This window comes from Panicum virgatum, chromosome 9K (genome assembly GCF_016808335.1).
Source record: "Panicum virgatum strain AP13 chromosome 9K, P.virgatum_v5, whole genome shotgun sequence".
In the NCBI taxonomy this organism is placed as follows: domain Eukaryota; kingdom Viridiplantae; phylum Streptophyta; class Magnoliopsida; order Poales; family Poaceae; genus Panicum; species Panicum virgatum.
In genome coordinates, this window is record NC_053144.1 from 19,442,471 (window position 1) to 19,466,344 (window position 23,874).

The 23,874-nt window shown below is 47.0% G+C and overlaps 4 protein-coding genes and 1 pseudogene across 4 annotated transcripts; 2 read left to right on the top strand and 3 right to left on the bottom strand.

Moving 5' to 3' along the window:
- Nucleotides 1-266: 266 nt before the first annotated feature.
- LOC120650600 (glutamyl-tRNA reductase, chloroplastic) lies at nucleotides 267-3,466 on the top strand. Its single transcript, XM_039927778.1, has 3 exons — nucleotides 267-804; nucleotides 1,680-1,921; nucleotides 2,041-3,466. Exons 1-3 carry the CDS (start codon nucleotides 576-578, stop codon nucleotides 3,172-3,174), a joined length of 1,605 nt encoding a protein of 534 aa, XP_039783712.1. The 5' UTR covers nucleotides 267-575; the 3' UTR covers nucleotides 3,175-3,466.
- A 588-nt stretch (nucleotides 3,467-4,054) lies between these two features.
- Nucleotides 4,055-4,165, bottom strand: LOC120653052 (annotated as a pseudogene).
- A 6,105-nt stretch (nucleotides 4,166-10,270) lies between these two features.
- On the bottom strand, nucleotides 10,271-11,031 carry LOC120650603. Its single transcript, XM_039927781.1, has one exon. It carries the CDS (start codon nucleotides 10,889-10,891, stop codon nucleotides 10,619-10,621), a length of 273 nt encoding a protein of 90 aa, XP_039783715.1. The 5' UTR covers nucleotides 10,892-11,031; the 3' UTR covers nucleotides 10,271-10,618.
- On the top strand, nucleotides 10,301-13,362 carry LOC120650602 (thylakoid lumenal 17.4 kDa protein, chloroplastic-like). The gene is made up of 3 exons (XM_039927780.1): nucleotides 10,301-11,498; nucleotides 12,516-12,762; nucleotides 12,875-13,362. The coding sequence occupies exons 1-3, from the start codon at nucleotides 11,277-11,279 to the stop codon at nucleotides 13,096-13,098; spliced, it is 693 nt and encodes a 230-aa protein (XP_039783714.1). The 5' UTR covers nucleotides 10,301-11,276; the 3' UTR covers nucleotides 13,099-13,362.
- Nucleotides 13,363-13,404: 42 nt separating this feature from the next.
- On the bottom strand, nucleotides 13,405-14,922 carry LOC120650601. Its single transcript, XM_039927779.1, has 2 exons — nucleotides 14,059-14,922; nucleotides 13,405-13,927 (listed from the first exon to the last, which is right to left on the bottom strand). The coding sequence occupies exons 1-2, from the start codon at nucleotides 14,847-14,849 to the stop codon at nucleotides 13,675-13,677; spliced, it is 1,044 nt and encodes a 347-aa protein (XP_039783713.1). The 5' UTR covers nucleotides 14,850-14,922; the 3' UTR covers nucleotides 13,405-13,674.
- Nucleotides 14,923-23,874: the final 8,952 nt, after the last annotated feature.

Consider the following 23,874-nt stretch of genomic DNA (forward strand, 5'->3'; position numbering starts at 1 on the left):
GAAGAAAGCGACCGTACGATTAGACAAATATACGACCGGCTGTAATAGAATCTTTATCTTTGTACATAACCCAAAGTCCGGCACAAATCAGTTTGTCGGAGGAAGAAATTCTATATAATATTTACTCATCAAGAGGGCCTTTCCGCAAAATATTTTTTCTAACATAGAAAATTCCTGGCCGACGCAAAGACCTAGCCCAAAGGCACCCCGCCACGCGTGGGCCCCACACGCCGTGCCGCGCTGCTCCGGCGACCCAACAACCCCCCATCCCCTCTCCCATAACCTTTGGCTCCAAGCAGCAGCCGAGCCTTTCTTCCTCCTCTCCACCCCCTCCCCCCCTCGGGCCACGCGAGGCGAAAACCAATTCCACATCTCCGCCCTCGCTCACCGAGGACCCTCGCCAAGAACTGCACCTGCAGCGGGGGAGAGGTAGAGCGAGAAGCGATAAGAGTTTCTCCTCGCCTCTCTCTCTCTCTGTATCTCCTTCCCGTCTTCCTATCCGCCTGCGATTCTCGTCGCATTGGTTTGGTTTCCTTGGAAAAGGGGGCAGCTTTCCTGTCTTCCCTTTGATCTAGATGATGGCGAGCACGACGTCAGCGACCGCCGCGGCGGCGGCATTCGGGGCCGCAGCCACCGCCAAGCCGCGGGGGTCGTCGTCGTCGGCCATCTGCCCGAGGGTGTCCACCGGCGGCAGGAGACGCTCCGGGGTGGTGCGGTGCGACGCCGGCGTGGAGACCCAGGTGCAGGCGGTGGCCAAGGCGGCCAGCATCGCCGCGCTCGAGCAGTTCAAGATCTCCGCCGACCGTGAGTCTCTTGCCCTTCGCCTGTCCTCAAATCTGCAGCTGCTGTTACCTTTCCTGTTGCTTTGGATGCGCGATTCTTCCCGGCCTGGTGATTTATTTCTGGTGCGCGATTTGAGGGATCTTTTGCGTCGCGTCGAGGTTACTGCTGCAGTTGGGATTAGTTTTGGACTTTTGGTTTGGTACAGGTCAAAAGGTGTGGGTGGTTTGGGGAAGAAAAAGGAATGAGCGTGAATTTTGCATTGCTCTGTCGCAATTTTTCTTTCACCATGCATAACTTAATTTTTTTTTCATGTTAAGTTCAGGTCGTGTGTGGCATCAGAGAGGGATTGCTTGTGCCATCCGAAATGGGTCATGGGGATGAGGAAACTGCCGGGCATCCCAATTGAAACATTAATTAGTTTCCTTTTGGAATCGATTCAAGCAACCAATAGTGGATAGCAAGTTACTTTCGGGGGATTTGTTCAAGTTTAACTGATTGTGGAGCCAATGTTTCACAAATTGACGGAGTGTTATCTTTGTCTATATCCATCAAAGTAACATGTGTTAACAAGCCAAATGGTAGTGAATGCATATAGAATTGTGTTGTCCTTAGGAAGGAGAAATCTAATTCGACAACAAAGATTTCAAGCATTTTGCACTGAAAAATTTTCGAGTTTCTCTTGTTTTTGTCATATTAATCTAGCGTAAACACGTGAAATTCTATGAATAGAATTTGCTTCAATAAACATTTCCATGGTGCTGCTAGCAATAAATGTGCAAGTATATTCAGTTTACTTCTATTAGAAAAATATTTTTCTCGTTTCATCAAAAAAGAAAAATATTTTCTCTGCAGACTGCAGTTTTTGATGATGTTTTTACTTTTCTATTCACTACCAGGGTACATGAAGGAAAGGAGTAGCATAGCTGTGATTGGCCTCAGTGTACACACAGCACCAGTGGAGATGCGTGAAAAACTTGCGATTGCTGAGGAACTATGGCCCCGTGCTATTCAAGAACTCACTAGTCTAAACCATATTGAAGAGGCTGCTGTTCTTAGTACCTGCAATAGAATGGAAATTTATGTGGTGGCCCTGTCATGGAACCGTGGTATCAGAGAAGTAATAGACTGGATGTCAAAGGTGAGTCTGATCAACTATATTTATTCCGTCCTTAGTCTTTTTTGCCCAGCTTTCCCTTTAGGTTTCTCAATGACACCATCTGGGAAAGATGTCCTGATGTGTACTTTGTGATTTTGCAGAAAAGTGGCATTCCTGCTTCTGAGCTCAGGGAGCACCTGTTCATGTTGCGTGACAGTGATGCTACACGCCATCTGTTTGAGGTATCAGCTGGGCTTGACTCTTTGGTTCTCGGTGAAGGACAAATCCTTGCTCAAGTTAAGCAAGTTGTAAGGAGCGGGCAAAACAGTGGAGGCCTGGGAAAGAACATTGATAGGATGTTCAAGGATGCAATCACAGCTGGTAAGCGTGTCCGATGTGAGACCAACATATCATCTGGTGCGGTTTCTGTCAGTTCAGCTGCAGTTGAATTGGCCTTGATGAAGCTTCCAAAGACTGAAGCCCTGTCAGCTAGTATGCTGCTGATTGGTGCTGGTAAGATGGGCAAATTAGTGGTCAAGCATCTCATTGCCAAAGGATGCAAAAAGGTGGTGGTTGTGAACCGCTCGGTGGAAAGGGTGGATGCCATTCGTGAGGAGATGAAAGATATTGAGATTGTGTACAGGCCTCTCTCAGAGATGTATGAGGCTGCTTCTGAAGCTGATGTCGTGTTCACAAGCACCGCATCTGAATCCCCATTGTTCACAAAGGAGCACGCAGAGGCACTTCCCCCTATTTCTGATACTATGGGTGGTGTCCGTCTATTTGTCGACATATCTGTCCCGAGAAATGTCAGTGCATGTGTGTCTGAAGTTAGCTCGGCACGAGTATACAACGTTGATGACTTGAAAGAGGTGGTGGAAGCCAACAAGGAGGACAGGCTCAGGAAAGCAATGGAGGCGCAGACAATCATCACCGAAGAACTGAAACGGTTTGAGGCATGGAGGGACTCGTTGGAGACCGTTCCGACCATCAAGAAGTTGAGGTCATATGCTGACAGGATCCGGGCCTCAGAGCTCGAGAAGTGTCTGCAGAAGATCGGAGACGACAATCTCACCAAGAAGATGCGGAGAGCTGTTGAGGAGCTGAGCACCGGCATCGTGAACAAGCTCCTCCACGGCCCACTGCAGCATCTGAGGTGCGATGGCAGCGACAGCCGCACCCTCGACGAGACGCTTGAGAACATGCACGCCCTCAACCGGATGTTCAGCCTTGACACCGAGAAGGCGATCATCGAGCAGAAGATCAAGGCCAAGGTGGAGAAGACCCAAAATTGATGCCAGGAAGCAATTTTTCTACCCCGTGTGATTCCCAGTTTTTTTTAATCACTTAGCTCCTCCCCTACTCGCTGAGATCGCCAACTGTGTCGTGAATTAGTGCCATGGCAGTAGCTCAATCTGTTGAGAGGTAGTGGCAAATTGTCTCTACTCCAGCCGCATGTCTCTGTAAATTATTGCTCTAACTGCTGTGGCAAGCGGCCATTCTTCTTACATTATATACGCTATTTGGATGATATAAACAGAAATCGATCAATGTGTCAGTTGATGCCCTTTTGGTGTATTATACTTATAAGCTTGTACTGATCATGTATACCTCTTACCGTCTTATGTTAGCCTTGTATTCAGACTGTCAGCATTAACGTTTCAGAAGAGCGTACATTGTTTCTGCTTTCCAGACGTCAATGTTGATATGTTCTTCCTCGAAGAGCATGGATAGATGAACAAATAGCAGATTTGGTCGCCGTCAGACGATTGAGCTTTGCATAATCGTCAATCGATCAGGTCACTGATTTTGGGGGGAGTGAGGACGGGATTAGGCCTGTCATTTGAGATTAAGGTTAGGTGCCGATGGTTAACCTGTGCGGGCGACTGGGCTTTCTGTTGCCTCTTAGGATTATTCAGGGTACACCACGGCACCACAGCACAAGTAGACTAACCCACCACACGGATTCGGCAGAAGATTGAGGGCTTCTTTAACTAGAACAGAAATTGAATAGATCCTGAACAATATGGTCGAACGGCTGGTGGGCTATTCTTCATGAGGATAAAAGGATACTTACCCAAAAAAAGGATAAAAAGTACATCATCATCTCTCCAGGAAGAAACCCTAAAAAAGAAACTTAAAAGATTTGAATGTTGAGCTTGTTGGGCGCTTCCTCGACGAGAAATCACCCTCCAAAAATTGGGGTATGCTGCTTATTGTGGCGTGCACACGGTATTCTTTAGTAAAAGGCGAAAGAATAGTTCGCTCTGTGCTCACCACGCAGCTGCTTGAGTTTGAATCCTTCAGCTGACGCTCTATAACTCGTGTGATTGTTGGGTAATCACCTTGAGACTAAGCAGGGGGGGACTAAACTACCTTGGCCACAGCACATAACTCCTGGATTCCTTTGGCGATATTGGGCCGGCCTTGTAGCCCAATAAAACGGATTGGGCTGCTTTCCCAACTAAATCGTACCCGTGGATCGCGGCGAGGATGACAGGGAACTGTCAACTGAACACCCGCGAGTCCGGCACGCCGCCGCCGATCAATGTGAACCCCTTGACGCCCCATCGTTACGCCGTCGCGTCGCGTCACGTCGCGTCTCCGGGCCCCGGCGACCGCGAGCGATCGGGGGAGGGAAACCAGGGTTCGGTTGGTCGCTGCGGCCTGCTGCGCCGAGCAATCTGGTGTGGGGGCTGGACGGAGTTAATGGCTGAAATCTTCAGGCACGATGGTTCCTTTGAGCAAGTTCTACGTCGTGCTGGTGAGGCTTTGCGCCGTCGTGTGAGAGCCTTTACGAGCCTGATTTCTCCGACAGCGAAGTGTTGTGCGGGTGCCGAAATTTAGCACTCACGCAGTCACGCGGCACGAAATTCATCAGGGGAAGCCGTGCTTTTTGTTGGTTTCTGAAGAAAAGGCAATGGCTCTGACTCGTCACTGATGGCCACCTGCGTGTTGTGACCTTTGGGTGGGTCAAGCTCTTGGACCTAATCTTTGGACTCAAATGATCGATTGGAATGATACGGTGCACTTTGTGACTTCTTTGTGTCTTTTAGCCCAAATACACGTCATGCCTTTGCAAATCCTTCCTATCTCTTGGCACATTTCTATGTAGAGCAAACCCGAGCGAGAGTATGGCTATGTGAATAGGGTTCAGTGTCTTTCTGGCAAACCGATTGATCTTGGAGATTCATGTGCACCGTCCAAGACTATGCAGTATATTATAAGAGATCAACCTGTCGCGTCACCGATAAGAAGTCAAGTCTTTGTTTGCCATGGCATTAAATCTCTTGGACTATCATTGGAAAAAGTAGTTGGTGATCCATAACCTTCTCAGTATAAAGCGGCAAAGCATCATGTTTGTTTTCAAAACTTCTGGGTCCAGATCTTCTTCTTCCCTGATTCCCTCTACCTCTCATTCTCTTCTCTCTAACATCTCTCTTGAATTGAAGCATCGCATCATGGTGGGAAGGTCTCTGAAAACCAGGGCGATGCTGCTGCTCATCAGTCTTCTTCTAATGGCAATCGTCAACCATGTCCGGAGAGTTGCAGAACAAGATGTCGTGGCATTCGGCGACAGCGGCGGAGGGGGCTTGCCACCGGCCTATTTGTCAAAGCAGGCATCTTCTTCAGCTTCACGGCGACACCTTCGTGAAGATTACAAGCGCATGCATGTAGTATCCAAGAGGTTGGTACCTCAGGGGCCAAATCCATTGCACAATTGACTAGATCTGTGATCCAGCGAAGCAGAAATCGGTCTGCACTTGCAACGAGATACGCAGAGTTTTTGTATTCAGCCATACGGAGTGATCTGTGAAGTTGCTGCTGCTGTCTCTTGAACTGATGTAAAATAGAACCTTGTGGAAGTGGAATTAAGTGAATTGCATTTAGTTTTCCTTATTATGCCTTTTGAAACATTATTAGAGTTGACATGAAATTATTGGGGATTTTGCTACCATAAGTACAATTCAAGCAAACATTCCAAGGGGATTCCTCCATTCCACAAAGAACCTGAAAAGCAAATGCAGTGCCCCATAGCCATTTTGACCATTGCGAATTTCTACACAGAATTAGTTGTGGTCTTTTCAATTGATTTCTCAGATAATCCAGTAATATGATGTGACAATAGTGAAATGGTAAGATAGAAGTTAGATGCGGTCAATTGCAGTGAAATAGTAGCTAGATTGCTAGTCAAAGACTCTAGCATACAGCCATACTGGTCTGTTCTTGTCCATTTGCAGCGTAAAATAAGATCAGACCTGTGATGTGTATGATAGGAATGTGCAATGAGTGATTGATGAGTTAGGCAGTACAATCCAAGGGTTCTGAAAGCTTGGGAATTGTTGATCCCAAAGGCCTCATGACAGCTAACAGTTTAAAACTTCAAGGCAGCGTTGTTCATGCATGATCCAAATACATAACATTGTTTAGTCAGGCAGGTGGCAGCTGACAGATTAAAGAAATAAATAGCCATACGAAGATAATATTCTTTTTTTCCGCTTCTTCTCGTCTTTGAGTAGGATAATTCATCAGAAAATGGCACTAGTCTATTATCCAGCAGGACTTACGAACAAAGTAGGAAAGGTGGGAAGTCACAGAACGAGAGCACATTAAGATACTTTCTGAAGTCTGAACTGTCGCATGATACATTCAAAAATTGATGTTGGAATATGATCCTGTACACCTGATCCATATGTGCAACACCAGTCACGCTCACGCTTAGGAATACTAGAACCACAAAATTCATTGGAGTGTGAACAACTAGATGTGGTTCAAGATAAATTATGCATCGGAAAGAACAGTGTGATGGCAAAGCCAATGTTTAGTAGAAATTTTAGTTGACACGGCATGATTGGAGTTGACAAACACGTCGCCACCTGCATTTTCTCAAAGAGCAAAGAGCTTTGGTGCTGACTGCTGAATTTTTTTTTTTTTGGAACATTCACATTCGGACATCTGCGGCACATCCTTGAATGATGTTAGTCATAGAGATTTTCGACGTTCAGACGGTAGGATCACAAAGATGGTGTCAAACTGCCAAACGTGAAAAGTAGGAGGATCTGCATTCACTGGATGTTCAGTCAACTTTCAGATCCCAAACGTTTGAAATCCGGCTGCCATCCAAACTAACCACTCTTTCGGCCTCGGAGTAATCAATCACACAAGCAATGATGTCACTCCTGTCAAGCATTAGACAAATCCAACATGCGTCCAATCATTAGACGGATCCAAACATCGAGCAAGGACACGCCAGCGAACTTGAGGTGCGCTACTACTTAGTTCCGGAACGGAACCTGCAGTCCTTGCAGATCAGCAAATTCAGCATCAACCTGCATAGTCGGCTCTCCATCTACCGTCCGGTCCAGCTTTCTTCCTCCTCCGCACGACGTCAATGAAGTCCCCAACACGGCGCATGCTGCTTCTCTTGGCTTGCGTGCTTGTTGCGGAGCTTGCCTGTTTCAGTCAGGGAGGGCGAATCGTCGCGGAAGAAGACGAGCGGCCGGCATCTTCAGTCGAGCAGCAGCTCTACAAGATGCCAAGACCGCAAGAACATCTTGGTAGTGGTTCTCCTCCCGACCGAATGTATGAAGCGTCCGCGAGACCGGTGCCACAAGGCTCAAACCCCCTGCACAACCGATAATTCAGGTGATCTTCTACGTCCCTTCAATTGAGCTGTCCACTTGGCTTGTCTAGCCGGACCAACGCTACAGTACCACCAGCGCTATAGTACCACCGCATATAGTCATATTCTCGTTATTTGGAACTCTACGGTAACATTTTGCTACAGCAACCAGCCGCTACAGTACTCCTTCTTCACACAAATCAGCCCCAGCCAGCCATTCCGAACAGGGCGAATTTTCGTCCGCCGATTCTTACAGAAACATAACAAATACAATTCCTGTTGTTCAGTAGTATTATTCTACGCATGGGAATTTCACCGATGCCCACAAGGAGCTGTTTTTTCCCGCTCGTGAGCAAAAGAGGAGCAAAGGAAAAAAATTTGCACCTATTCTTACAGAAACATAACAAATACAATTCCTGTTGTTCACTAGTAGTATTCTACGCAGGGGAATTTCACCGATGCCAACAAGAAGCTGTTTGTTCCCGCTGGTGAGCAAAAGAGGAGCAAAGGGAAAAAAAATTAAAGGGGAGCAAAGGAAAAAAAATTGCACCGATTCTTACAGAAACATAACAAATACAATTCCTGTTGTTCACTAGTAGTATTCTACGCATGGAAATTTCACCGATGCCAACAAGAAGCTGTTTGTTCCCGCTCGTGAGCAAAAGAGGAGCAAAGGGAAAAAAAATGTTCCCGCTCGTGAGCAAAAGAGGAGCAAAGGGAAAAAAATTTTTTGCAAAAAGATGGTGGTCTGCCAGAGAGGGCGTCTGGGCCCAAGCGGGCCGGGAGCGCAGCGGCCCGTTATCCTTCCACCGTTGGAAGCGGGCGGTATTCGCTGCTCTGTGAAGCCAGCCTCACGCAATGCCCGCCGCTCTAAGTGCCGGGACGCCGAGGCCTTCGCCAAAGCGCCCGCAGCCCACTACGCAACTTGGAACGGGCGGGCCGCGGAATGCGACAACCAGACCCAGGCCCAAAGCGCCGCGCAATCGGCATCCGCACCACCTTAATGCCCCCGGCTCGGGTGACAAGCAGTCGCTACCTGCTCGGCGAGTGATGGGGCTGAGGAGTGGGTATTTAAGCTGGTGTGGTGCTTGGTGAACAGCCGGTGTGGGACTAAAGAACAGCAAGTCTGCCCTGCCAGTTGTTGGCAAACCGTTTGGTTGAGCTGTGGCGGAAGGGCGGGAGGAGAGTGGGCCTCTTTTTTTTTGTGATGCTTGTCGGATTGGGCCTTTCTTAAGTTTGTGCTGATGGGTGGGCTTTCTGAAGAGTTTCATCGAAGTTTGGTATGCTGCTGATGCTTCAGCCTTCAGACACTGATGAATTTCGCATCAACTGCAAGGGAAGGTCACTCGCATCATAACTTCATAAGCACGCCCACTTAGCACGGATTCAACTCAACTTGTAACCCTGAAGAAGTGCCTCGTGATCAGGGACGCGAAAATCCGTATGTGGATGGAAATGGGATCTGTAATCCTGGCGCGCATGATGACGGCGTTACTGAAAATATATGTTAATTTCATGGCCGTATAAAACTCTCTCCACTCGGTTTCTAGGGACTAGGGTGATGCAAGGTGCCAGCCTGTGATGCGTTAGAATGCTGATGGCGTTAGAATGTAGAGCTACTACCTGTTGTTGTCAAACAATACTGTGCGCTGAAATACCAGTGTATTGGTGTTATGATACTCATCAGTTTTTAGTATGCAGATGTACGTGTGCATGATGGATTGATGGGTATACTTCAATGATGACTGATGTTTGTTGGGTTAAGCAGTACAATCCAATTAATCTGAAAACTCTGCATTGTTTGCTTTAAAAGTCTGATTCAAACGCACCATTGTATACAAAGGCATGTAGCAGCTGATAGATGCAAAATAAAGAGTACACGTATTCATCAGAAAGCAGTATAAGTGAAGAAAATGTTTGTTTTAGGCACGAGAGTTGTACATTAAGATGCAAACTAGGACTAACTCCTGCATTGAATCTTACATTAAACGGGCTGCATATTTGATGATGTGAGTCATCGATGTTGTGTTCTAAATTAACATGGAGACCACGGAATTACAGCACTGGCACCTTCAAGTTCAACAATTTAGTTGTATTGTACAGCACGTATCTACCAATCATGTAGAATTAAGCATCATCTCTGACTCTTTTGCAAAATATTTGTGGCCTGAGCCTGACGCATGCACAGATAGGGTCATAGGACACTTGCAGGAGGTAACTGGGTTTCTAATTTCCATCGGAGCATTCATCAGTAATGTCCCACCCACCCTCCATTTTTGTTCTTCCCCTTAGATCTGAGAGATGCTGCTATAACCGTCATCTTCCTTGGGCTCAGGCTCTCAGGATCAGTCGCAGCAGCTCATGAAATTCAGGCGAAATGCTACCTTAACGCTTTTTCTGCTGTTGCTGCTCTTCTCATGGTTCCTACCTTCACATACCTGCTGGTGAACCTGCAGTACTCCGAACATGATCCCAGAAGGCCTGAAGGACTGACATTTTGGCCAAAAACAATGCGTATGTTCTGCCACCGTCAGATACAGGGAACGTCCCGCATGTTACAAAACCGTTACCAACAGGAAAATTTCTCCTCACTCGATTTCGCAAGCCACTAGAGCACTTTGAAGTTTGAACACATGTATTCGTCTCTGAGAACCCTAAAGGAGTAATCCATGCTCGGCTTCATTCTGCAAAAGTTTGGTGGAAAACCAGAGAAAGAAAAGATGGCGCGAATCGCAATTGATTGATTGAGCCTGTGAACAATAACAAGGTAACACAATTGGCATGTTTGTGACACGCAAATTCAGATATAAATATAAACGAACACTGAATATAAATGTCAGGCATCTGGAATTCGCCGAGTGCTCGAGAGCCATCAAGGCATCAACACAATGCCGTCTCGAAACCCCAAAAGAAAAAAAAATGAAAACAAACCAAAGAATCAGACAACATACAAACGGCACGGAATTGCAGATCCATCAGCGCTCGGAATCACGCAGGATCTCCGACACCCCACACAGTACGAGCACAACAACAAAGCAATTTCGCAACGGAACAAAGCAGCAGAGGGCAGAATCAAGAAACGGGTCGGATCGGATCGCGCGGCGCCGGCGCGGTCGTCACATCTTGGCGAAGGAGGCGGCGGAGCCGGACCGGTCGTAGTAGTGCTCGGGGAGCGCCTGGGGGCGCGAGAGCATGAGCGGGCGCTCCCTGGCCTCCTCCAGGTCCAGGTCCTCCTCGTCGCCGTCGTCCTCGGCCGTGTGCAGGTGGATGCAGGCGCACCGCTCCAGCGACGCGAAGAAGGCCGACGCCACCCCCGTCGCCACCCACATCGCGTACCCCTCCAGCGTCCCGTACGACAGGATCCCGCCGTTCGGGTTGATTCCGTTCATGGCTGCCGCCCGCGGTCGCTCCCCTGCCTGCCCCGCGCCGGCCGAGGAAGAGTCGGGGGAGGTGGTGGCGGTCTCGTCGCTGGGGTGGTTGGTTGGTTGGTTGGCTGGATTGCCTTGGGTTTCCGGGCTGTTGGGGTTGCTCTCCAAAATTGGGAGAGGGACGCGGCTGTCGGAAGGAGACGACCCCTCGAGAGTCACGTGTGGGCCCCGCGGGCCGCCCGCCAAGCGGGCGCGGCGGATAAGCCAGCCGATAAGGTAGATAGCGCGCGAGGCTCGAGAGCCGAGAGAGCTCCTCGCTCCGAGTCCGACTCCGCCTCGTCGCCCGCCACCCTCGCTTCTCCCCCATCCCGATCCACCTCGCAAGGCCAGCCCGCGCCGCACTGGCATGGCCTCCTCGTCCTGCCTCGCCTCGCCGGCCGGCGCCGCGGCGCTGATCTGCCGCGCGCGGCGGCCGAGGCGCCGCGTGGCGTGCTCGGCGAGCGAGAAGAGCGCCGAGCCGGCGTGGCTCGCGGCCGGGGGCAGGAGCGCCGGCGGCCGCCTCGCGTGCGGCGTGCTGGCGGCCTGGGCCGTCGCGTCCGCGTCCAGCCCGGTCATTGCCGCGAGCCAGGTTGGTGGTTTTTTTTTTTCCTTCCTTTTCTTATCGCAATCGCACTGCGGGCAGGATGGAATTTGTGGAATGTAGGTTTGAGAAATGAGTAGTTTTGATCGACCTCAGTCTGATTCTGCTAGATTGCAGAAGGCAGATGATGCTGAAATTAAATGGAACTTTAATCTTTGTCTTAATTCGGTTCAGAGAAAATTTCTGTCAGATATGTAAAGCTGCTCCATGGAAATTTTCAAATCCATGGAATGCACCAACTAGTACTAGTTAAACGTAGTTCCCCAGATTTTATATGTTGAAAGCTTTTGAGGGCTCTATTGGAAGAGGATTTGACTCTTTACTAGTGTTGTTGGTAATAAAATTTAAGCAACCTCAAGAGTTTGTGTTATTCAACATAAGGAATACATCAGTACAGTTACCGCATCATTTGATATGAGCTACCGCAACATCAGTTGTTGCAGTTTAGTATGTTATTCAGTTCAATTCTCTGTAGTCCTGAGAGCACCTTAAATTTAGCATCACTTCCACTCAATCTAAAGCTATAAGCTCTGTTCTGATTAATTTATTGTATGCCGATATATGAGAATTCAGATTCACATTGCATGCTCACAAAGTAGGTAATGTCACAGCTATGAAGATTCGTGGAGAAAAATGACCATTTTGCTGTATTCGGTGATCAGATCAACTGGATGAAGTATGAGCTATTTCAATTAGAAATGTATCTGACAGAATTTCAATGGAGCAGCTTAGAAATAGCTAACTAGTGTTTTCCATTGAGATTAACTAGTTATCTCTGTTTCTTTTGTGCTTGCAAAAACAAATTTCATTTGAACACATTTTCGCTTAGGATTAGTCATGAACTATAAACTCTTCATTTTCCTTTTGATCCTGTGTGACCTGAATATACAATCAGCACTAAACATTCTCGAAATCTTGATCCTAAATCTAGGACCTATTTTTCTTGCTGCAGTGCCACTTTAATTTACTGAGATAACATTGTTCCCTGTTTGCTTTGGCTTTTAGAGATTGCCTCCACTCTCAACTGAGCCAAACAGATGTGAGCGTGCATTCGTGGGGAACACAATTGGTCAGGCAAATGGGGTGTATGACAAGCCCCTTGATCTCCGGTTTTGTGATTACACGAACGAGAAAACTAATCTGAAAGGCAAGTCTCTAGCTGCGGCGTTGATGTCCGATGCAAAGTTTGATGGCGCCGACATGTCTGAAGTTGTCATGTCCAAAGCTTATGCTGTTGGCGCAAGCTTCAAAGGTACCATTGCACACCTTATTCTGCTGTTCTGGTTCATTGCATAATATTGCCGCACTGTTTCCCAATACTGAATAAACAGAATGATGAGCTCTTCTCGTCCAAATGCTTTCAGGAACCAACTTCACGAATGCAGTGATAGACCGTGTCAAATTCGAGAAGGCTGATCTCACAGGGGCAATCTTCAAGAATACAGTCTTGTCAGGATCGACCTTCGATGATGCTAAGATGGAAGATGTTGTGTTCGAGGACACAATCATCGGCTACATTGACCTTCAGAAGCTGTGCACAAACACCAGTATCAGCGCAGACAATAGATTAGAGCTGGGGTGTAGGTGATTCAGCAGATTCCATCTAATCATCTGCAATCGTTCATGTTAATATGCTGGTATCGTTCGATGAGTGTTCATGCCTGTCTATAGAGCCTCCATGACAAGATGCGACGATTTTTCTCCATGTCTATGTACAAACATCTCTGTGTACCTCAAATATCAGCAGCAATGCAACCATGTTTCTTACACCTTGCGAAGTCAAGCAGTACCATACATAAAAAGGAAACAGTGTATGTTTTCCCCATATATTATTGTTCTTGTTGTTGTTGTTGTTCACAAGGCGGTTATAACATTTCTGTCTGATGATGAATCCATGCCCTGGAAGGATGCATGGATGCTTTATTCCACACACCACTAGTACTAGCATCACACACGCTATACTACATTATTGTTGCCTCCTGGGTTGGCTCCTTGTTGACGCGCATTCATCTAGTATATACTGGCCCCTACAAGGGCCGATGCTGCTCATTGATGCTGGCCATGCGACGCGGCAGTACCTAGATGGCCGGCCCGCCGCCGGGCACTCGCCGGTGGTAAGGTCTTGTCTTGGGGTCTCCGATGGGCTGCTGCGGCGCGCGGTGGTTCATTCGGCGTCGCCGCCGTTGTTCTTGCCGGTGTCGATGAGGCAGGTCTCGACGCCGCCGGTCATCCAGAGGAACCACGCGTAGCTGCTCCGGTGGTGGCTGCTCTCGGGCTCCTCGTCGATGGCGCCGGTGAACATTTCCTCCGCGCCACCGATGTCGCCGCGGGCGTGCCAGAGGAACATGCCGTACCTCCGCATTGCCTCGCCGTCCGCCGGCTCCGCGGCCACCGCCTGCTTGAAGTACATCTCCGCCCTGCCAAATGTGTGCAGCGATCATTCACGCGTGAGAAATCAATCAAAATCCTAACAGCATTCAGGGAGATGTGATCGAAAGGTTGGTTGCATTGCATGCGTGCATTCGATGCGACAAGAAGAAGGAAGCACCTGTTGATGTCCTTGTCCAACTCGTAGAGGAGCTGCGCGTAGTTGGAGAGGACGAGCGAGTTCGCTCCGCCGGAGGCGATGATCCTCTCGTAGGCCGCCTTCCGCCGCCGTGCGCGGGCGCTGTCGATCTCCTTGATCTCTTCCTCGTCGAGCTCCTCCTGGCCGTCCCCGTACAGGCCGCCGCCATGCAGGATGCCGATCCGGCCCCAGAGCTCCTTCTCCATGTCCCCCTCCACCAGCTCTGGCAGATCCTCGGGCTCCTCCGCGTCCGCGTCCCCGCCGTCGTCGTCGTCGGGCTCGGCCTGCGCGTCGCGCAGCGCCTCGAGCCTCCTGGCCTCCATGCGGTCCCTCTCCGCCTGGACGGCGGTGCCGAGGCAGCAGGCGACCATGCCGAGCAGCCCGACGGCGAGGTCCGGCGACTGGAAGTGCACCTTGCTGAAGACCCACGCCACGGCGTCCCCGGCGCCGCGCGCGGCCTCGGCGGCGCCCCCGGCCGCCGCACCTTGGACGGCCTCCACGGCCTTGACGAGCGCCGCCACCGCGCACCCGGCCGCGCTCGTGGCCGTCGCCCGCGGCACCCCGCGCTGCGCCGCCGCCTGCTTCCGCTTGGCCTGGATGGCGCGCAGCGACGGCGGCACCGCCGCCATGGACGGCGGCTGCTGCTCGTCCCCGCCGCACGCCGCTGTCCTGAGCGCGGTCCGGGCGTTCCTCCGCTCCCCGGCGCGCGCCGACGACGCCGGGAACGCCGCCGGAACGCTCCTGGGCATGGCGACCATGCTCGCCGGGGTCATCCTCGCCACCGACCGGGGAAAGGAACGAGCCAACGCGAGACGCTCTCTCAAACGGAACTACGGAAGGGCTCTGTTTGCCTGGAATCGAACCTCCCACCGAAGGCGGAGTGGAATGGCGATCGAGCTTGCGGCAATGGCGGTATTTATAGCTCCCCCGGGCGCTGCCACGTCGGGGAGGGAGGGCCGGGGGCTCCTGGACGATGCGTGCCTTGCGCGGCAGTTCGAGCCAGTTCAGCGCCTGGTTAATTTCGTCGCGGGGCGAGGGGAAAAGGCTCGGCCGCGCGCTGCTCTCGGCGCCGGGCGTTTTGGCCGCGCGCGCGTGGTGGCAGCGCGGCCGGTGTGAGCGCGCACACGGCGATCTGGCGTGGCACACTGCGCCAACCTGGACCTGGACGGGAAGGCGTCCTCTGCCGATGCGTGCGGGGGAGAAGAAGCCGGAGTGGAGACCAACCGGGGGTGCCGCGCCAGCAGCCCAGCACACAGAGATGGCACCGTGTTTCGAACCATGCATCGTTCATCAGGCGATGATGCAAGCTTAATATTGAACAGCGAAGGAACTACTCATTACTCAAAGGTTTGCTGCCTCGTATGGCGGTGTAGTGTTCCATGCACGTGCCAAATTGCACATCGCCTATGTAACATTGGCATGGAAATCATAGGAATTTTGAAATGGTAATTTACTATTAGAGACATCGGTTCGTTGCTTGTTTAGGTTCTAATTCTTATATTGATTGCGGTACACTATGTCATGCGTTGTGTACCAGACCAACGCTACATGGTTGGATTGCATGATAAGTGTAAGATGCACGGTTGTCGCATGCAATACACGTCAAAAGGGAAAAAGGGATAGATGCTACACTGTGGGTTTCCACACCATCTAATGTGGTAGGATTGGTATACGTTACGTTGTCGTATTAGTTTGTATGTTGATCTAAAATCAAGGATGTCTATGACTTGGCATCTGTATCGCAACTAAACACGGTTGTTGATACAAGAAAGAATAGACAAAAGTAATACAAGCTAGGGTGCGTCATTGTCCTAATGAATACATTTCCTATTCGCAGACTATTTGAAATGGACATTTACTATTAGGGGATGTTTGGATCCTCTCATTTTAGAGGAATTGAAAACTAGATACTTAATAAACTAGGTTTTTTGGCTTAGAATTTTATATTCTATCATTTTCCAACCACTTTTCAAAGTTTAGATATAAGTCTATCCTAAATTCATAGGCTAGGAGATGGAAATTGATTCTATACACCACCAAGCTATATTTCTATTCTGTAACTTATATAACGCTCTTTGGCTCACTCCTCTATAGTAGAAATATAGCACATAAGTATCTCCCTCATATGACCAACAATATTATACAATTATATTCCGCATATAATCATATTAGCTTAATTGATTTGTGTCTAAATTATAATTATTAGAATGGAATTCAATTCCAAAGTTCCAAACGGGACCTTAGAGACATTGATTAGTTGCTTTAGGTTCCATTCTTATATTGATTGCGGTCCACTATGTCATGAGTTGTATACCAAACCAACGCTATGGGGCTGGATTGCACGATAAGTGTAAGATGCATGGTTGTCACAATACACATCAAAAGGGGAAAAGGGATAGGTGGTACATTGTGGGTTTCCACAATCTGATGTGGTAGGATTGGCATACGTTACGTTGTCGTATTAGTTTGTATGTCGATCTAAAATCAAGGATAGCTATGACTTGGCATCCATATCGCGACTAAACACAGTTGTTGATACAAGAAAGATTCGACGACAAAGGTAATACAAAGATAGGATGTCGTATTGTCCTAATGAATATGTTCACAGGAAACTGGCATCCTATTGTAACATGCAAAAAGTGATAAGAAAGTAGAGTACAAGTAATACACACAAAATTATCCACACGTCAAAACTACTAATACGGGATACGTACTGCACCATGGATTTTCACTATTTGACATGGAAAGATTATTGTGCATTGTATATATCATGTTTGCATGTACATCACTTCAGAATTAGGGACAATTATGAGATGACTTATGTATATTCTTATTAGATTGACATGTTGGTTTTAGAAGAAACAACAAATAAATATACAAAAGGTTGTATAGAGCATGATGATATTTTTTCTATCGAGCAATTTTGACCTGGACAATTGGTGCATGAGTTCTATTTTTTTATCATGTAACATATAAAAAAGGTATAGCAAAAATCATTCCCCATGCATTACTCATCAAAATAGAAGAAAAATATGTTTAACATAGATTGGCTCAAATTATACATGTTGTATTTTAATAATGTATTGCACCTATATGAGATAATCATAACCATATTGTCATATATACTATAGCTAAACTTTGTTTTAGAATTTTTGGCAAAACCAGACATGCAGTAATGTGTTGACCAAATATGACCTTACGCGCAGTGGCGAAGCCCTGTAGGGGGCCATAGAGGCACTCCCCCCCCCCCCCCCACCCACCACACACACACACGCAAAAGAACACATAAGTCTAGCTCAACACACAAGTCCAGGTTAACTGTGACCTAGTTATTAGTAGTTCATCAACCAAAACTTATTTGTATGAAACTTTTGTATATATTGGTTTGAAGTTGGTAAATTGGCCCCCCTCTATATTTTGCTTCATGCTCCGCCACTGCTTACGCTAATGAGCACTCATTTTTATCATGATAAATATATAATACAACAATAAAAGGTCCACATGTCTAAAGAGTGCTCAAAATTCATCCATACACAAATAATGCATGTTTATGTAAAATTAACATGTAAGTTGACAATTGGATTTCATAACCATTGCAAAACTTGCACAAAAAGCTTGCAAAAAGGTAATTGATGCCATTTTTATATGAAATGATCTAGCATTTCCATTTCATATATTTTATATAATAGTTTCCTTTTAGGGGTGATTATAGTTTGTAAACTATGTGGAAGTGATGGCTTTTAAATCCAACATAGAAGGTTTAGTGTACAATGTAGATGAAAATTTTAAAGCAATAATCTTTCATTATGCTGATAATAAATAATAGTATTTTGGAGAAAATATCTAATGGTGCCATATAATATCACATGGCTACATTTTTGGAATGTAAAAATAGTTGCACAAACTTTCGTCATCAATTAGCAGATCAAATTGTTGACTATTATACTAGCTACAACAATCTTCATATGACAACATCAAAACTTGAAAAACGCGGCTTTATTTATCACACTACGTATCAAAAGAAAAGATACATATACATGGCACACCATAAATTTCTGCTATCGCATGTGGAGTGGAGAGGGGGTGGCATGCATTATATTGTTTCATCCCTAGGCACACTGTGGCAGAACCGCCTAAATTATCCCGGCTCAAGTGCGCAGGCCATCACCATAAAGGCAACATTAGCTCAAACGCACTTCAAACGGAATAATTCTGGGTCTGTCGGGTAACGTCCCGATACAACCACCGGTTCTCGGATCGAACAAGCATACCCCGCACGAAGGCGAGTCCAGAGATATTACAACCACAATTTTACAACACAGGCATAGTAATGATTACAAACCAGTTAAAAACTATTATTACAAAGCCAACTTAAGTAAAACAGTCATACAAATCATAAGAGTAAGTTCAGAGTTTAAACACAGCGGAAGATGAAACACGACGACTACAACACGTCGCAAAAGGATACCAGGCTAGCCCAAGCATGGTATCACTCGTCATAGTCATTGCCGGTCGAAGACGTATCCCACTCCACGGACCAGCCAGGAGGCAACGAGCAAGGATAGGTCAAGCTAGCGATCTGATCCTCAAACTCAAACCTGAAAAAGGGTTTCAACAGCAAGGCTGAGTATTCTAATACTCAGCAAGACTTAACCGTCAACGGGTATAAGTAGCCCACTTTAGCTAGACTATGCAAGGTTTTGTGAGGCTCTGGTTTTCCTTTTGCTGAAAAGCAATAAAGAGTAGGTCCTTATTTTCAAGTTTTAGCTTTCAAGATTCTAGTAGATTAATCATTCTATGTAAGCAACTACTAACCAATCATGGTGGAACTTCTAAGCAAACATCAAGATTGATCATAATATTGTTGCTCTTATTACTCTGTGTGGCAAAGAGATCAAGCAGTCTCATTTCATCGTGAGAGGCGGACGATTCTGAATCGAAATTCAACCTTGCAAGGATAACCTAGCACACACGCTTGAAACACCGTCGAGTCACTTCCAAGCAATCGTTGACCTTTCTTTCTGGCTTGTGGATAGGGTCACTCTCCCCGACTACAGGGCTCCAAGGTCCACCCGTGCCCGGTCCACCCTTGTCCCTTGAAGTCGTAGTGTTGATCAACAATAACATTTAAAAACCTATCTCTAAAGAGAGAGTGAAAGGTATATCCACTCCCCGGTCCAATCGGCTACTAGGCTTACCGCGTACCATATTTACGGCATGTGGCTAGTACTTTCAAAAACTTAACCAGCACTACCACACCCCGCGACCTTAGCAAGTTCATCAACACAGACGAGGTCTCACCAAAGGTCACGATATCGAACACGACCCCGTCCGTCATCCTTATATTGATAACAGAAAGTAAACAATCAATTCCTATAAAGCTCGCGAGTGACAGGCAATCACTTGTCTTTTACCGGTCCTATAAGCTTAGCAAGTAGTCGAACTCAGGTCTAGTGTTCAGTACATAGGTTCCTAGGATTATGCATCTAGGTTTTCAATTCAAATCCTAAGAACTGTAGATGCACAAGTAAATAATAACAGTAAATGATAATAATTTGAAATATAGGTTATGTCCGGGGCTTGCCTTCTCAGTAGATGCTAACTCTTTCAGCTCTAGGCTCTTCCGAACTTTGGTTCGGGGCTTCAGTCAATTCAGCTGCATTCACCTGGACTTCTGGATCACCTCTGTCAGACTCCGGGATCAACTCGTACGTCCCGTCCGTCAAAGTAGTCGTATCTATATGAAATGCAAGAGGTGACATTATAAATACACTCAGATCATGGCAAAGTTGTAGGCTAACAACTGGCAAACAAACATAACACATGGGCAATCATTTATAGAGTAGTTAACTAACAAATCTAACTACACAAGGCATCATGATCAACAGCACAAATGAAGTGAACTACTCCATAAACAAGTGGGGGTGGTTTTCTGTAACAAACAAAACATAGTTTGCTAATAAATCAACTACTCAGAGTACAAACATTAATAAATTCTTCCAAAATTACACTAAACAGAAAATGAACAAAGTAATCTACCCTGTAAAAATCATGCCATAACATCTAACCATTTAATCATAACAAATCAATAATTCAGACAGCACATAGAACAAACTTGAATTATACAGGTAAAACTGGAACAAAGAAGAAGCTCAAAATTTAACAGGAGGTTCACACAGAAATGAACTAGCTACTGTGAATTTTTCATGATTTTATCTACATAGAAATAATTATGAGAAAATAAACAAAACAGAACAATAGATTAGCAAGATTCATTTTTAGCTCCTGTTCTATTCATGAACTGATGCTAAAACTTCCTGGACAAGTTAAGCTACTCAAGAAGAACATTCATGAATATTTTCATGATTTAATATGAAAAGAAACTATTTACCATAATTAAAGTCTATTAAACAAGGATTAAATCAAAGAAATAGCTACACATGAGAACTGAGCACGAAATTTTTATAGAAAAACTAGTGTCACATGAGTAAACTACCATAAAAAAAAATTCAGAGCAATACAAGCTTTCAAACAGTAGTTAAGAAAAAGATAAAACCAACTAATATTTATGCACTAACAACACAAATCAAATTTTTCAGCAAAAACTTGCAACTAAAGCCTAACATATTATGGTTCTACTGCATAGAGCTCTTCAAGAGGATTCCAAAACATCCAGATTTGCTATTTTACGAATTTTCCACGAATTGATATTGAATTTCAAAGATCACTGAAAAACATCACAAGGAAGTCCCTAGAGCACTATTCATATGTGTCACTGACTATTCAAATAACCCCCTGGCATTTCTTGAATTCTAGCAGGGAGGTCCTTGCCGAGGTCAAAGAGGGGCGCGGGGTTTGACCGGCCTTTACCGGCGAAGGGAGGCGTCGGCGGCGAGGGTGGGGTTGGGGGAAATGGAGAGCAGGCCAAGGCGAACCCAGTGGTGGTCTTCTTGGGGCTTGGGGTGGTCGGATTGGGGTTTCCCCGTGGAGCAGTTGCTCCGGCGGCGGAGGAGGACGGCGGAGGCGGCGCTCCGGTGAGGGATTGGCGGGGAGAAAGGGTGGGCGAGCTGCGCGGGGTCGAGGCGAAGCTAGATGTGGGCTCGATTTGGGCGGAGCGGCTGTGGAGGCGCGGCTCGACGGCGGGCTTGAGGCTCGCCGGCGTTCGGTGGAGCGGCGGCGGCGTTCCGGGGTGTGAGGTGGAGGAACCGGCAAAAGCGCGAAGGGAAAAGAAGGAGGGGGTCCTCCTGGTTTTGATGCGCGCAAGAGGAGAGGGGTTGGGGCACTGCGTCGGGCTAGCCACGGCGGCATTGCGGTGGCGGCCGGCGGTGGCCTCACTGGGCGCGTGGCACGAGATGGAGGCTCCAGCGCAAGGCAAAGGAGGGCGGTGAAGGTGCAGCGCGACGCGTAGAAGCTACCAGGCAAGCAGGAGGTGGCGCGGGGGCGGCCCTCCACGGCGGGCGGGCGGCGCACGGCACTGGCGGCGGCGAGGTGGCACCGTGGCAGCCGCGCGAAGCTCGGCGGGGGCGCGTGGCAAGCGGAGGAGGTACCAGCGCGAGGGGGATGGGTCCAGAAGCATGTGGAGGTGCCACATGAAGCGAAGGCGAAGCTGGAGTTGGCCTACGGCCGGCCCAGAGCGGCGGCGGGCGGTGCTCGGCGCTGACGGCGGGAAACAGAGGAAGGAGTTGGAGGTGGAAGAAAAAGGACCCAAACACAATTTCCAAAAATTCCAGGGACCAGTCTGTAAACTAGCGATAACTTTTAAAATAGGGCTCAAATGAAAAAGTGCCCAACATGAAAGTTGTTCAATTTTTCAAGATCTACAACTTTGATGTTGAGCAAAAATTTATTTGATCAAAGATTCAAGAGCTAAATTTGAAAACATGGAGAGGATTTTTGAATTCTAGGAGTTTTGTCTTTTTCAATACAATTTCACTTTCAACTTAGACTTAAAAGCAAAATTTGCTGCCATGCAATAAATGCACTGAATTTTGCAAAAACACCCTCCACAAAAGTTATAAATGCACACTCTATTCAATATAACTGCAGAAAGGACCTTGCATAAAATCATAATTACACATATAACCTTTATATTTACAAAAAGATCCTTTTTCAAGCAATTCAAGCACATGATGCATAATTTGGTTCTAATTATCCTAAATTGGCTATTTAAAAAAAATATGGGCCGTTACACACACTAATTTGGAACTGAGGATAACCATGAGTTGTATATTGTGAATAAATTCAAATTGATTCATCCCTATGCACACTGATTTGGAATTGAGGATAACCATGAGTTGTATATTGTGAATAAATTCAATTATTCATACATAAATAACACAAAAGGTTGTACAAGACAGTGTGGTATTACCTAGTATGTGCATTTTGTCTGTTGTACTACCTCCGTTCCAAATTGTAGTTTATTTGACTTTTTTGACTCTAAGTTTGACCACTCGTCTTATTCAAAAAATTTGTATAAATATTATCAAATTTAAGTCATTCTTGAAGATCTTATATTGATAAAGCAACTGTTGACGTCGATTCGGGGCCAACACACGATCGCACTCGAATGTGCAGCACGCAGCAACGCTCCTTGCAATGCGTCCGCGAGATCCGATCAGACCGGTTTGTTAGTAGGCTGGTCAGACCGGTTTCGTCGGGGAGCCTGACGAAGATCCAACGAACGCTCGCCAGGGAGGGACCCCGTCAGAGCAAGCGCACCTTGGGTTGCCCTAGGCTCGGCAGGCCAGCTAGGGCGTCTTCAAACGCCATGGAGACGTAGAAAGAACAGCATAGGGAAAAGATTAGGGTAAAGAAAAGGTAAAAAGATAAAATGTGTTTGATAGATGCGATTGGATACCCTCAATCGGCCGTAACCCTTCATATTTATAGGGTGGTGTGGTCTGTACCCTTTAGAAGTCGAATCCCTAAAAGGTCTCGTGTCAAAATACAACTAACTCGAATTGGGCGTTTCAGACTGGTCTGACCGGTCTTCGAACCGGTCTGACCGCCCTGGACCGGTCTGACCGGTCAGATTGGGGTGCAGATCTTCCGGGAGGCATAACTTTCTCATCCGGACTCCAAATTGGACGTTCCATATATGCATTTCGATCGTCTCGACGAGATCTATGCAATAGTGCAATCCAATTGGCAATTTGACAAAGCTAACCAGAGCGGTCTGACCGGTTTACATGACCGGTCTGACCGGTTCGCTCGAACTATTTAGCGAACCTCGATATTTGCCAATTTTAGGTGCCAACAGCAACCCACAACAAAAGAAGTGATATTTTGCATAAATTTTTGAATAATATGAGTGGTCAAACATGGAGTAAAAAAAGTCGGACGACATATAATTTGAAACGGAGGGAGTAACATATGAGAAATGATAATGAAGTGTAGTAAAAGAAAGAGAGACAAACACAATGACACATCAAAAAGAAAGGAAGATAGGTGGCACCACCCTGTATTTCCACTATTTGACGTGGGAAGATTGGTACGCACTATGCCTGCCGTTTTTGCAATGGTAATACTTTGAGGATTGGGGACGACCACAAAAGCAATATAATATTGTGCTAACAAGCACTTTGATGTAGTCGATGGGTGTATATATGTGTTTTTTCTACGGCATGTGCAAAGCCGAGCTGTGGACAAGACTGAGGTAGTCCTACAACTGATGTTTGACAAAGGTTTTAAGCCGAACTGCGTCATTTTGATCGGTGGATATTGCTCTTCACATAAGTGGAAAGAGGCAGCTATACTACTTGAACAGATGGCCGTGGTCCAGATGTTGTTAATTATGAT

Excerpts from the sequence above, each read along its gene's own strand:
- LOC120650600 (XM_039927778.1), top strand. The coding sequence starts at position 576 with ATGATGGCGAGCACGACGTCAGCGACCGCCGCGGCGGCGGCATTCGGG. Across the intron at positions 805-1,679 it reads GTTCAAGATCTCCGCCGACC|GGTACATGAAGGAAAGGAGT; the intron begins GTGAGTCTCTTG and ends ATTCACTACCAG. Across the intron at positions 1,922-2,040 it reads TAATAGACTGGATGTCAAAG|AAAAGTGGCATTCCTGCTTC; the intron begins GTGAGTCTGATC and ends GTGATTTTGCAG.
- LOC120650601 (XM_039927779.1), bottom strand. The coding sequence starts at position 14,849 with ATGACCCCGGCGAGCATGGTCGCCATGCCCAGGAGCGTTCCGGCGGCG. Across the intron at positions 13,928-14,058 it reads TTGGACAAGGACATCAACAG|GGCGGAGATGTACTTCAAGC; the intron begins GTGCTTCCTTCT and ends CACATTTGGCAG.
- LOC120650602 (XM_039927780.1), top strand. The coding sequence starts at position 11,277 with ATGGCCTCCTCGTCCTGCCTCGCCTCGCCGGCCGGCGCCGCGGCGCTG. Across the intron at positions 11,499-12,515 it reads CGGTCATTGCCGCGAGCCAG|AGATTGCCTCCACTCTCAAC; the intron begins GTTGGTGGTTTT and ends TTTGGCTTTTAG. Across the intron at positions 12,763-12,874 it reads TGTTGGCGCAAGCTTCAAAG|GAACCAACTTCACGAATGCA; the intron begins GTACCATTGCAC and ends AAATGCTTTCAG.
- LOC120650603 (XM_039927781.1), bottom strand. The coding sequence starts at position 10,891 with ATGAACGGAATCAACCCGAACGGCGGGATCCTGTCGTACGGGACGCTG.